The 14,455-nt window shown below is 46.4% G+C and overlaps 1 protein-coding gene across 1 annotated transcript; it reads right to left on the bottom strand.

Moving 5' to 3' along the window:
- Positions 1–8,271: 8,271 nt before the first annotated feature.
- LOC124646645 (strigolactone esterase D14-like) lies at positions 8,272–9,178 on the bottom strand. Its single transcript, XM_047186738.1, has 2 exons — positions 8,832–9,178; positions 8,272–8,719 (listed from the first exon to the last, which is right to left on the bottom strand). The coding sequence occupies exons 1-2, from the start codon at positions 9,176–9,178 to the stop codon at positions 8,272–8,274; spliced, it is 795 nt and encodes a 264-aa protein (XP_047042694.1).
- Between the last annotated feature and the right edge of the window lie 5,277 nt (positions 9,179–14,455).

Below are 14,455 nucleotides of genomic sequence, written 5' to 3'. Positions count from 1 at the left end.
TAACATCTGAGGAAACTACAATAGACAGATATATACATCTAACCCCCCCCCCCCCCTCAAACTCATGGTGGATCCACAACACTGAGTTTGGAGAGTAAGAAATCATGCTCTGCGCTCGAGTCCGTGCCTTCGTAAAGAAATCCGCCAGCCTGCAAATCTGAAGGCACACAATGAACCGCAACAACATCATCCTGTACACGTGCACGTGTGTAAAAAGCATCAACACCGATATGCTTGGTCAGCTCATGCTTGACCGGATCACGTGCAATACCGATAGCACCTGTACTTGTCGGACAAAAGTGGAGTGGGTGTCGTAATAGAGACCCCAAAATCTGCAAGCAACCACCGTAACCAAGTCACCTCAGCAATCAACAAAGCCATAGCCCGCAACTCAGCCTCAACACTCGAACGGGAAACTGCGACCTGTTTCTTCGTCTTCCAAGCAACAAAAGAACCACCAAGAAACACACAGTAAGCAGAAAGCGAACGATGATCCGTAGGATCACTCGCCCATGTAGCATCCGAATAGCACTGGAGCTGGAGAGAGCTGGAACGGGGAAAGAAAAGGCGACGAGTGATCGTGCCACGAAGATAACGAAGAACACGGAGGAGATGACTATAGTGAACAGTGGTAGGAGCTGAGACAAGCCGACTCGGAATATGAACAGGATAAGAAATATCGGGACGAGTGACAAGCAAGATAAACAAGACTCCCAACAAGATGGCGATAACGGGTGGGATCGAGGAAGAGGATCACCATCAGTAGGACGAAGCTTAACATTAAGCTCCATAGGAGTATCGACTGTGCGCTCATCCCCAAGAGCAGCACGAGCAAGAAGATCCTGAATGTACTTTTCCTGAGAGATAGAAAAGCCATCAGAAGTGGAGGAAACCTCAATGCCAAGAAAATAGCGAAGAGGACCAAGATCAGTCATAAGAAACCGATCACGAAGACGAGCCTTGACGAAGGCAATATACTCAGGATCATCACCAGTAATGATCATATCATCAACATAGAGAAGAAGAAGAGTACGTCCACGAGGAGAAGTGTGAACGAAAAGTGCTGGATCATGAAGACTAGGAGAGAAACCAGCAGCGAGTCACGACAGAGGCGAAGCGCTCAAACCAGGCACGAGGGCCTGTTTGAGACCATAGAGAGAACGTCGAAGACGACAAACCATCCCATCGGGAACAGAATACCCGGGAGGAGGCAACATGTAAACCTCCTCACTCAACTCGCCATTAAGAAAATCATTCGAACATCAAGGCTGGGAGACGGACCAGCGGCGAACAGAAGCAACAACAAGAAGGGTACGCACAGTAGTCATATGAGCCACATGGGCAAAAGTCTCATCATAGTCACGTCCGTGCTCCTGCTGAAAACCACGAGCCACAAGACGCGCTTTATAGCGCTCAAGAGATCCATCAGAGCGAGTCTTAATTTTATAGACCCACTTACACGTGATGGGACGAACACCAGAAGGGGGAGAAACAAGATCCCAAGTGCCAGTGCGCTCAAGCGCAGCGATCTCCTCAGCCATGGCAAGCTGCCATTCGGGATGACGCTCGGCATCCCGATAAGAAGTCGGCTCGGAAACGACAGAGAGACCATACTGACTAGGAGAGTAACGAACTGGAGCACGACGCTGACGAACAGGTCGGGAAGGGGGAAGCTCATCTGCAGAAGACAAGTCATCAGAAGAAGAGGAAGAAGGGACAGCATGGGGTGCATCCGGAAAAAGAAGAAAAGAGATATCATCCACCGGGTAAGTACCCGAGGTGGGGCGAGGATAGAAGGGACGCGTCTCATCAAACGTGACGTCACGAGAGATGCGCATCCGACGACCAACGGGGTCCCAACAGCGATAGCCCTTATGCTCATCACTGTACCCGAGAAAAACACACTCAACAGACTGAGCGGTCAGTTTGGTGCGTTCGCGAGGAGGCAGAAGGACATAGCAGACGCAACCAAAAGAACGGAGAGTCGAGTAGTCTGGAGAACGGCAGGCCGTGGGAGACAAAGTCGGTGAAGCGCGAGCAGAGAAGCATGAAAGACCGCAAAAGGCGACGAAGAATGGCTAGCCGTCATACACGGAGACAGCGGACAAAGACCAAGTACCGAAGGTGGGCCCAAAGAAGGGGCGGGATCAGCGGAAGAAGACATCAGGTAACAACAGCCCGACGACAGTTTTTTTTTTGCTTTTTTTTTCAGATCGTAGTCAGGATAGAGAAACGATCGAACAGAACGAAGTCAACTAGGCCGAGCGGGCCGAGCTGGAGGCGGCCACCTCGGGCGGAGCAGATCGGCCAGAGCAGATCAGCCAGAGCTGGGAGAATCGACCGGGGCTGATTGGCCAGGGGACGGCCACGCACGGGCAGAAAACGAATCGGCCGGAGCTGATCGGCCAGGGGGCGGCCGCGCACGGGCGGAAATCGATCGGCAGGGGTGAATCGGCCGGAGCTGGGGAGAATCGGCCGGGGCTTGGGGAGAATCCACGCACCACGCACGGACGTGCGTGCGGACGGAGGCAACGGAGTCCCGAGCTGAATCGGGAGCGGGACGGAGAGCAGGCGGCGAGGCCGGGCGGAATCGGCCGGGAGATTGGAGCAGAGTAATCGGGCGACGGACGGGAGATTGAACAAGCAACTTCGGCCCGGGGAAACTAGAGGATCAATATTTGCTCTGATACCATGTTAGGAAAATATGCTTGTTGTATTACAGGGGGCCAAAGGCCACAATATATAGTACATGTACAGGTGCACATATGCAGAAAGCCCCCTAACATCTGGGGAAACTACAATAGACAGATATATACATCTAACAGAAACACCACGCCACACAGCGCTAACTAAAGAAAAACACTCCCTAGCTAACCGATGAGAAGCAACGTTGAGCACGAGAAGCACATGACGAAAACCACAGGAAGTAAACCGTCTTGAGATAGCCTTAATATCTTCGATGACTATGCCGTACGGAGAACGATCAGTCACAGAAGATTTTATTCTTTATACCACCGAAAGACAATCGGATGCAATGATGATCTTCGAAAAACCCTCATCAAGAGTAAACAAGGCAGCCTTGCGGATGGCAAGAGCCTCCGCCAGTTCTGGTGTCACAACATTATCCGATCGCTCGCCACAAGCAGCGATACAATTACCAGTGTGGTCTCTTGCAACAATACCAGCCCCCATTTGCTTTGATGGCGAAAAGATAGTTGCATCAACATTCACCAGAACCGTATCTTTCGGCGGCGGAACCCATTTAGCACCTGAAGAGAGCTCACGCCTATGGTTAGTAGCAGGTTTGTAAAGATGAACCAGGATCATATCAATATATGCATTCACTTTGGCAGCCAAGGACGTAGGATGCAAAACACCTTCTCCCTCTCGAGCTTTGTTGCTTGCATCCCATATGTGCCAGTAATAGCAGCACTGAACATCCGAACCACGTTCCAGAAACTCCATAACCCAGGTTTTTGGAGATATAAATGACTTCCTTCGAAGATGAATATGATGTTCAGATTGGATTCCTTGCCAAACTTCCCTGGCATATGGGCAAAACAACATGGCATGTTTAAATGTTTCATGCTTGTTGCATAAGACACACTCTGTTGACGCCGGAATATTGCGTTTTTGAAACTGGTGTCCACAAGGAAGACAATCATGGGCAAACCTCCACATAATGATAATCATCTTGCCTGGCGTTTTAGTTGCCCAGAGTTTCTTCCACAGCTTAAGAGTCAACACTTTCAAGAGTTGTTGAAGAAGAGCCCAGACCAGACTTGCTCCGATTGACCGCAAAGCGATCCTCACGGGCCAGGTGATAAGCGGATCTCACCGTATACTGACCGAAGGGAGCATGAGGCCAGGACATATGGTCTGCTCCACCATGGCGACTAATAGGCACCTGCAACACCTTGTTAGGTGTATCCCCATCAAAGATTGAGGGAACTAACTCCACATCCCAAGCACGTCTTCAAGAATTAAAGAGTCAACTGTATGGTCTTGAGGGATGGGCACCAAAGGTTGCAGCATGTATGGTTTCAAATCGGGAATTCAAGAATCAGTTAGGATCTTTGTCTTTGCTCCATCGCCAATACCCCAATGGATCCCTTTCTTCACCAACTTCATACCAAACTGAATACTCCACCAAGTATAGGAGGAGGAGCGCGGTTGCGGTGCATCCAGTACATCACAATCCGGAAAATATATAACGTGCTTTGAGCACTCTGGCACACAGAGAATCCGGTTCAGATATTAGGCGCCAACATTGTCACCTCAACATTGCTTGATTAAACAAGACCATATCTCTGAAGCCCAAGCCTCCCAAAGATTTCGGCGTTGACAACCATTCTCAAGAGCGCCAATGGAGTTTCCTCTTCCCATTTTCCATTCCCACCACTGATTCGCAATGGCTCACTTTCTTTTCTAGAGAGTGGACGATCAGAGCATTTGTTCATTTGTTTCCACATCTGTCCCAGGTTTTGGAGACGCTGGACATCGGTTTCATCTCCGAAAGGCCATGACGACGCTCGTCTAAATAACCCCTGGGATCGTTGACTCTCACTCCTAACATCTCCATCGCTCACTCCTCACTTCTCCATGGACTCCGGCGGCGAGCTCCTCCTCCCGTGGCGGCCTCTTCCGTAGCCAATCTAGCCTGATCCTCCTTATTCTGTCCAAAATCCGACCGCCACCTCCTCCCACACCACCTCTCGCGCCACCGACGGGATGGAGATTGAGAAGATTTGGTACTTGCAACCACCGACGAAAGACAGGCAGCAGATGGAGGAAGCAGCGGCGGCATTGCTGGATTTGGCGGGGGTGCCGCAGTAGGAGTTGAGCATGCCTCGATCTGGGATGGATCTTCTCCGGATGGGGATGGAGTGCAGGCGCAGGGGGGTGGAGCTCGTTATCCAGAGGGACACCGATTTCAGCGTGATGATGCTGATGGAGTTGCCAGTTGCTAGCATGGCAGACTCCAGGGCTCGCGCGACAGCGGCAGGCACCTCCTCAGAGCCGATGTCAGCGGTGCTGCAAGTCACCGAGTATGGAGGAGACAAGAGGGCCTCACTGAATTTTGTTTCGATGCAGAAAGTGAATTGTTGGTGCATGTTCAACAGTTCCCACCACCAATGATTGGGCTGCCGTTGGCATGGACTACATGAGTCCCAGGGCTTCATCTTCCCAGCTGCTGCCACATGTGAAGAAGATGGTGTGCAGGGTAGAAGTACCATGTCAATTTGAAGAAGAAGACAACTTTTGGAGACAATTTGGGTTAGTGCAGGTGATCAGCACATGAGTAGTGCTACTTTAGTTTGTAGCTATGCAGTGTTCTTTTGGAGATGCTTGCAGTTAGGATGCAGATGATCAGCACATGAGTAGTAATAGTGTATTTTCTAGCTTAATAGTGACCTTTTGAAGTCTAAGAACTAGCATGTCAAATTTAAGTCGGCCATGGCTAGGAAGAGAGTCGTGTGTAGAGCAACTGATGAAGAAGAAGGCAATGTCGATTAAAATATGTATGTGGGCGGTGGGATCCTTTTATTCACCCACTAGGGGTGGTTCCAATTTAGCGCGACGAGTTTCTCCAGCCAGTTTCATTTCTCAAGAATGAGTACCATAATGTAAAACAACTTTTGACTCCTCGATAAGTTCATCCGTGAAATAATACATACGATTTTATTACAAAGAAACGTGTGCCATAAGGTTAATCACAAACAATCAAATCATGTACCAAGAGGTCCTATCCTAGGCGCTCGACTACCAAAAAAAACCATGTGTGATAATATGACCCATTAGGGTCCAACAAATCGTAACGCTAACAACTACATAGTATTTCCTTGAGGAGTCATGACTTGCACTTCCAGTGAGGAACTCCACAACTGCACCTCACTTGTGGTCAAGAACTGCATCTCACTTGAGGAAGTTCAGAACTTCACGCCAGGAAGTCAGCTATGACATGGAGTTCGTGTCGTATAGAGCTACAACAAGAGCTATATTGTCAGAGTTTTCGGAAGATGGTGTTAGCACTAGCCTTTGGGAACCTACCAAGGGAGACAACCAAGAAAAAACTAAATTATTTTCTTTGTGTATCTACCTCATTTGTATAGCTAGTAATGAATCTGTGTCAAAATGCATGCATATGTGGTGTATGAACTATGTAAACAAATATAATTGATATCATCATACTATTATGGGTTGCTGGTTCAACTGGGCATAGATCTTCTTGTATCACGGACCTGTATGTAAAAACGTGTGCACTATTTGCAATTAGCATCCAGTTGGTTTAAACTAAACATGTGGGAAATGTGTGAGATGGGTCATTTCAGCTGTGTGTGAATGCTTATTCTGTACTAGTGTAAGAATTTTATAGTGTAAATTTTATTAGAGAATCACGAGGTCAAGTTCGAGGGAACTTCATTCACTATAATAAAGAGAATCTCTCTTCCTGTAATCCTATAGGGTTCATATTCATGTACTCTTTCTATCCTATGAATTAAACAAGCTCTAATAACCTACATGGTTTAATAGAAATTTCACATATTTCCAGTTGCTAGGATGTATCCAGACGCACATTATTTGTTCGTAGCATTTCGAACCATATGATTTTTCCCAATTACTAAAAAGTGTATACCCAAATATCCAGTTACTTCACTTTCTTAATTTTTTTTTATTGTTATGGTATAATCAAACAACTTGTAGATCGAGCTCTGCTATGTAAAACACACATTTTTTCATTCATATTAATGTGTTTTTCCTATCCTATGAATTTAAAAAAGCTCTAAGAGCTTACATGGTTTAAAGAAATTTCACATATTTCCAGGATGTATCTGGACACATGTTATTTGTTTCGTAGCATTTCAATCCATATGATTTTTTCCCAATTACTAGAAACTGTATACCCAAATATCCATTTACTTCACTTTCTTAGAATCTTTTTTGTTATGGTTTTTCTTTTTTTGAAAGAAAGGCAAAAAATTGCCTTAATTCATTAAATAAGGAGAAGTCATAGAACCAAGTTTTAGAATTAAAACCACACCAAGGAAAAAGCAAACTCTCCCGCAATCACAAGACCCAAATGTTTCGTGCCAGCTATAACCCAAGTTCTAGCTCCCGACTTGATTCTATCGAAGATGATGGTTGGCATAGTGCTCAAGTTTTTGAAGGTTCTCGCATTTCTCTCATTCCAAATGTCCCAAGCGATTAGCATGAGGAGAGAGGCCATAGCCTTCCTTCTTCCGCCATGAGCAAGAACCATGGAAGTCCACGAACATTCCACACTATTAAACTCACTCCAAGAGGCGGGATCAAAGTCGTGGATGTGAAGCCAATCCCAAATCATAGTCCAAATACGAACGGAGAGGCGGCATTTGAATAGAATATGGGCCGCCGACTTGTCATGGCAGCGGCAAAGGGGGCAAATCCTCCCGTTAGGCCACCCGCGTCTCTCAAGGCGGTCCGCCGTCCAAACCCGGCTTTGTATGATAAGCCAAGAGAAAATCTTACATTTTGGGGGCGCCCAAGCCTTCCAAACGACCATCTCCATGGAAGAGCGGATGCCTCCGGCGAATTGTGCCTTGTAGGCCAACGTGCAAGAGTATGCCTCATTTGCGGTGAGCTTCCAAACAATTAATAGAGTCTGGCACATCACCTTGGAGAGCGATTTGCGAGGTATGTTGCCAAAGCAAGGTAAATTCATGGAGGTTTTGAACCAAAAGGCCGCGGATATGTCAAGATGGAGGATCCAAGCATCATTGTTGATTGACTTCCGGACGTTCCAAATTTTCTTCCTAGAGATAGCATAGACGGAAGGCGCAATGCACTTGGGACATAGGCCATCAGCCCAAGGATCACCCCAAAAGCTAGCCTTATTTCCATCACCAATGGTAACTTTGGTCAACGGACAAAAAAGCTCAAACAGCATGTAGATCAAGAACTCTTCTATGTCAAGATGGCATGACATAGCAATTGTACATTTTTAGAACCTCCAAATCAAATAGATCAACCAGTGAGATTTTCCGATACACTTCTGAAAGCTCCCAAATATGTATTTCGTTGGCATTTACAACCCAATTCCAATTGCATTATTTACTGCTCACGGCTCACATGTTTGCCGCAGAGGAAACCTGGAAAGAACTAGGACTGATGACGTAGGAATGTACTATTACTCTATTAGAGCGTGATTACAAGCATGCATGCAAACAAGTAAACGACGCAGTTTTATAGTTAACGTTCAACATCGCCATGGATTGTTCTATGTGTAGCAGTTCAGTGGTCGATCAAGACGGCTTCAATGGCCTGCACGAACTCCTTGGGCGCGGCGAGCTGCGGGAAGTGGCCGGAGGACTCGATGACCACCGTGTCCGCGCCACGGCCGCCGGCGCAGCTGACCATCGCACGCTGCATGTACCGCGCGACGGCGAGCGGCGCCACGGTGTCCCGGCCGCAGTGCACGATGCTGCACGGCGCCGTGACGTCCGGGAGCACGGCCCGGACGTCGCAGGTGAGCACGGCGCGCAGGACGCGGAGCGCCGTGGCAGAGCGCATCGTGGCCAGCTGCTTGGCGAACCTCGCGACGGCGGTCGGGTGGTCCTCCCCGACCACGGCCTGGGCAAAGAGCGGCACCCACGCCGCGAAGTCGGCCTCCACGACGGCGAGCATGGCGTCCACCTCGCCGCGGTCGAAGCCGCCCTCATACCCGTCCTCGTTGATGTACCTGGTCCAACGTACGTACAAATTAAACGTGCACGGTTCAGTGACATCCTCTACGGTATTTTCTTTCGTATAAATCGTCTTATTTGGTGAGAGTCTGAGAGTTCGATCTGGACCTAGGGGACGCTCCAACCAGCACGAGGTGGCTGAACAGATCCGGCCTTGCGACGGACGCAATGCAGCCGATCATGCCGGCCATGGAGTGCCCAACGTACACCGCCCCCTTCAGCTCCAGCTCGTCCATCAGCGCGACGAGCTCGTCGGCGAAGCCGTGGTACGAGCAGGGCCGTTCCGAGCGCCCTCCATTGTCGGCCGCCGCGCCCGAGAAGCTCCAGTCGAAGACGACGACACGGAACTTCTCCGCCAGCGACGGGACGACGTCGTCCCAGACGAACCGGGTGCCCCCGTAGCCGTGCGCGAGCACCAGCGTCTCGCCGCCGTTGCCGAAAATCCTGGCGTTCATCTTGATCGTATCAAAAGAATTGAGGAATAGTCGAGTAGAAGAGAAAGCTCACTATATTGTACTGTATGTCCCAGCGATGAGAACACATAGCCACTTTTGGCCTCCATTTATAGGGAGAATTGGGCCACACTAAGATAGAGCCGACCAATCATAGAGAATTAACAAGGGGGGCAAGGCAATGGCGTGCTCTCGAGAAATATAAATTGTGCAGATCAGCAGATGTGTACAGCTGCATGATCCATTGGTGTGGCAACAAGGATACCATTACCGGCCGGAAGAGAGCTTTGCATGCCTCAAAGAGTTGTTTTGCCGTTGCGTCTACATCGCTGATCGATGGTGACGAGGGCCGAAAAAGGTGTCAGTTGGAGCCTTGCGTCTGTACAATGCCTAGTGATGGCGACCAAGGCAGATTCCATGAGCTCCAGGGGCTTGGTCTCCGGATGGTCCGCTTTTGTCGCGCCTTGCCACGGGATAATCTAAGCGGACACCTCTTAAACTGTGTCGTTGCCGTATCCCACGAAGTGCTGAAACTATGTCACTCGACTGGAAACAACGGGGTTTTATACGCGAATGTCTTTGTCGTGCCGTTATTTTCCTGACAAAGAGCTGTGCGTCATGAATCAAATTTCCCATATTGATCATCCGACACCCGATCGATCGGCGAATGTTTCAACCATGTGTATTAGTTAATCAGGACATGAAGTAATTTATCTGTGCGTTTGTGCGAACAGTTCAGAGATGGCGAGCCATCCAATTATATACTCCCTCCGGTCTCAATTAATCGACACGGAGATTACCATCCTTGCATGCAAATTGTGTACACTGTTTCGTGTTGATTAAGACTGCTCATAGTAGGGGTAACATAGGTAGTAACATCACACATCTCAAGGCATTTTGATGACATATCATGATAATAAAGAAGAAAGAGAGTGAGGTGGTAACTAGCTATGTTACCATAACATCACACATCCCAAAGCAATACGAGTCTACGACATAATTAATAACACGTTGCATGAAACCACATCTAAGTTACCACCCACTATAAAGATAGTAACTTAGACTAGTAACATGACATATGTTACTAAACTAAGTTACTCTCCACTATGAACAGCCTAATACGAACCAGAGCCAGTAGTTCCGTCAGGTGATCAAAGGGCAAGTCCAGGGGAGCGGCGAATTTGGTGCGCATGAAAACGTGCATGTTAATCCATTGATATCTTGCTTTATGATCTGTGCGGTGGTGGAAAGACAATCTCGCAGGTCTGAGTCCCACGTACTGTATCATACTCTAGGGGTGGCTAATTGGCTAATTTCGACATCGACGAGCATGTCTCACTCGAATTTCATCTTCCACGTGGTATTCCTTTTTTCCTACGACTTGAGCCATCCATTTTTCTCATCTGTACATGAACTCTCAAATATTTTACCAAGATATTTAGAAATTTTCATATTAACTTTTGCAATTTACCTGAGCCTCCAAGAAAATTCGCTTTCAAAGTACTCTTTCAACTATTTTTTGTACTTCCAAAGTTTCTGAATCAACTTTCACAATTTATCTGAACTTCCAAGGAAATGAGCTTTCAAAGTATTGAGAACTATCTTTCAACTACTTTTTGTACTTTCAAAGTTTCGGAATCAACTTTCAATCACATTATGAACTTGCATTTAAACAATTGTTTATCAGCTTTCAAATTCGAAGAGACGGGAATCAGTATTTATATATAAAAAAAGTTGTGTTAGACAAGCTCCACAATAGAGACGATGTGACTAGGTAGGTAGGGTCACGTCATGGCCTACCATAATGGAGCAGTCAGACCGGGAACACATAGTCGAATAGCACCATGTGTGAAATCTGTTGCCAACACGAAGGAGGGATGTTGTTCGAACGACGCCAGTCACGCAATGACAGAAGACGAGGGCAACATCTAGGGAGAGGTATTTTGTGGCCCACTCCTTCAGGTCCTTGGTAGGGCCGGTCCTGAGATTTCGAGGGCCCGGGGCGAAACTAGAACCCGAGACCCCTTAGTTTATAAAAATATGGATAATAGTCAATACATTTTTATACATATTAACTTTATTGTTTTCTTGTTACATTTTATATTTCAAGGCACAAAAGGTCTCCTTTTTTAGAGATTGTCAAAAGATCTCTTTGAGTCAAAAGGGAAATAACATTTTAACCATTAGGATTTTTTGAGAAATATAGTATAAATATAGACACTTAGAAGTATGTACATATATTGACCTCTATGGACGCACACACATACACCATATCCATATCCATATGAATACCGAGACTGAGCCAATGGGTATTAGGATTGTCGAAGTCACCACATGCATCTCATTATTGACGGTATGTTGCCTCCAACTAGAAAAATATTCCGCCTTTGATGGAACACCAAAGCATCAAAGCTGGGGTTTGATCCCTTGCAATTTTCCTATTGAGATTGTTTGATTTATTATATAATTGTAAAATTCCTTGGTGTTATTTCACTTTTTATTTCAAGGGAATAAAATTGCATTAAGCGGAACTCCTGAAAATCCATGATGTTTACAATTAATGCAGAAAACAACTGCCATGACATCAAATCTGTACAATTTTATTTCTGAACTTCTCTTTAGAAATCCTGCCAATCAAAGAGGGTTCACAAAATGAAAGCAAACCAACCTGATAAAACTCTTAATACCAAACCGGCGGCTTTCTTTCCCAACGAACGCGAACCCAATTAAACCACCAATGAATCCTCCATACACTATACTGCCCCGACCTTTCTATCCATTCCTGGTGTGCAAGGCCAAACGCCCAAATAGCATACTGTCAGCTTAGGCGACAGAGCGGGATCATGTTGAATTCTCAGATAGAGAAGGATGCTCACCAATTCTCCAGAGAGCGCCGCCGGGGGGCCTTCGTCGGGGCCGGTGTCCACGGCTTCTGGCCTGCGCCGCCGCGCAGATGAGATCATCAACCGCAGCACTGGAGCTGTCAAGGCCCGGATCTGGCGATCTTCTTATTTTTTTAGTCCGTATCTGAGCGACTCGGCGTGGAAACGCCTGAGAGCCTGGCCGTCTTCCGTCGGAGCATACTAGGCCTGCCTTCGGGCTCTTCTTCTTTTGGGCCGCCTCCAACGTAGTATACAGTACAGAGTACACCTGGAGGGCCCCCTGGTTTCATGGGCCCAGGGCGGCCGTCCCGCTCTCCCTGCCCCAGGGCCGGGCCTGACTCCTCGGATTGACCCCGAAAACATTGTGGGGCGGGAGAAGATGAGGATGACGTCTTTCTTTTGGCCGTTGGCAAAGAAGAGGCATCTAATACTCTAGCTATGGCGGAAAATGGTTTAGAGATGGATATGGTGATTTTTATAATCTTTGATTACACCCATAAGGTCAAAAGCACATGCTAGCACCTAAGAAAGCGGTCCAGGAGGGATGCTAAGAATATGGAATATGTGTTGGGGCAAGGAGGGGAGATAAACAACATCACAACCCACCAGCCTATGTGAAATACATGTTCAGCGGAAAAATAAACACAAGCACACACACCACTACTGACACAAGGATTTACTTGAAAAACCTCCTGAACGCGACGAGGGAAAAAACCACGGGTATGGACCAACCAGCCCATGCAAACTTCACTATGAGCAACCTGTGTATAGATGCTTCTCTAGAATATCTAGAGATTACAACACACTTTAGCTCGTTGTCCATTGACAACAACAACAACAACAACAATAAGAGGTAAGATGCAAAAAAGGAGATATCATTGTTTCTGCCCCCTTCAGTAATTAGCAAACTGCCATTAAACCGCGGATGAAATCCGCACCAAATCTGGTAGACAAGTAGACATATAAGTTCCCAACATACTGACAAAAAACAACTCAATTGGACACCGTTTGCCTGCCCAAACTGTTCTCTCCCAAATATGCTCTGTTCGAAACTGCAGCAGACCGAACTGATAAGGTCGCTCTCAAATTTGATTCTCCACTGACCCAAATCTCAAACCAACTAGCCATATCGAAGTACTCGAAGTAAGAAACAAGCTTACCGAGTTTGAATTTAATTCAAGAACATTTAAGCCTCCAAACACCAGTTTGAAGACAGAGCGGTCAGATCTAAAAAAAATCTGGACAACATCACCTCACCTTCTTCTTCCTCTCTTCTCACTTGGTTGCGTGATGTTCTACTGTATTCTCCCATCCTCTCACAGCAGCAGCAGCAACCATATTCTGGCTTGCTTCATTTGCTCTCACACACAACCGCCAAGGGTGGCTAGATTTCTCCTTTCTACCTTACAAGAAGACAACTCAGCCAACGTCTATCAAATTAACTAATTAAGGTTGATAAGTGTTGGATAGGTGATATTGTTGGGCTGGCAACACGCCTCAATGTGGAGGGAGATGACCCAATAGTATGCATGGTCTCGACGGGAATATTAGGACATTCCAGATAGGCTGGCATATACCTGCATGAGATCATTCTAAAATTTGGAAAATTCCCAACACAATCCATAAAGTTTATTTCCATGTTACTAGGATAATAATTTTTAGACTAACTTCTACTACGATGCTAATGTTGTTTCGTCAAATACTAGAAACACACAGAGCTATGCTTCAGAGTTGAAACGCGCAAAGGGTGTGATTACCTGCATATATGATTTAAGAATTTGTGGCTTGTGACACAAACACGGGGAAGATTTTTTTTATTACCTACTTGACTTGTTACTTGTGACTCGCAGAAGTCGTGTGGCGTAGTGCGGATGTTAGCAAATAAAGTCCATTTTGTTTATGCTAAACCGTGTAATTTGCTCTTTATTCTGGAAGTTTGAATGAGATTTAAACTTTGAATTGAATAGTTCATTCAAGCTATTATTTGGGCAGTTACATAGGAAAAAAAATTCTCCTTTTAATTGTTATACAATGTACGTAGTGTTAATTGGCTAATTTCAAGGGGTACATAACTTTTTTTTGATGACTGCTTTTCATTGAATTAGAAAAAAAAGGTACAAGCCGTCATGGTTGAGCACCATTAAATTCAGAACCGCACTCGTTTCTTTACTTCTTAATGTTGTGGAAGTATCACATCAGTTGAGCATTAAGTGGTTATCTTCGAGCCTTTTCCACGTCAAAATCTACACGAATACGGTAATAAGGTTTCGGGGTAACACAATTGCACGACCGTTCGCAGTCTTTCATTGAGCCACCGTCAAGACAACACCGTCAATGAATTTACTGTGAGTTCTATGAAAACGCATTGTTCATATGAACTGCCTAGTTTTGTTAGCTC

Source organism: Lolium rigidum, chromosome 4, assembly GCF_022539505.1.
Source record: "Lolium rigidum isolate FL_2022 chromosome 4, APGP_CSIRO_Lrig_0.1, whole genome shotgun sequence".
In the NCBI taxonomy this organism is placed as follows: Eukaryota; Viridiplantae; Streptophyta; class Magnoliopsida; order Poales; family Poaceae; genus Lolium; species Lolium rigidum.
The sequence above is the reverse complement of the archived record's forward strand: the minus strand, read 5'-3'. Positions and strand labels throughout refer to the sequence as shown.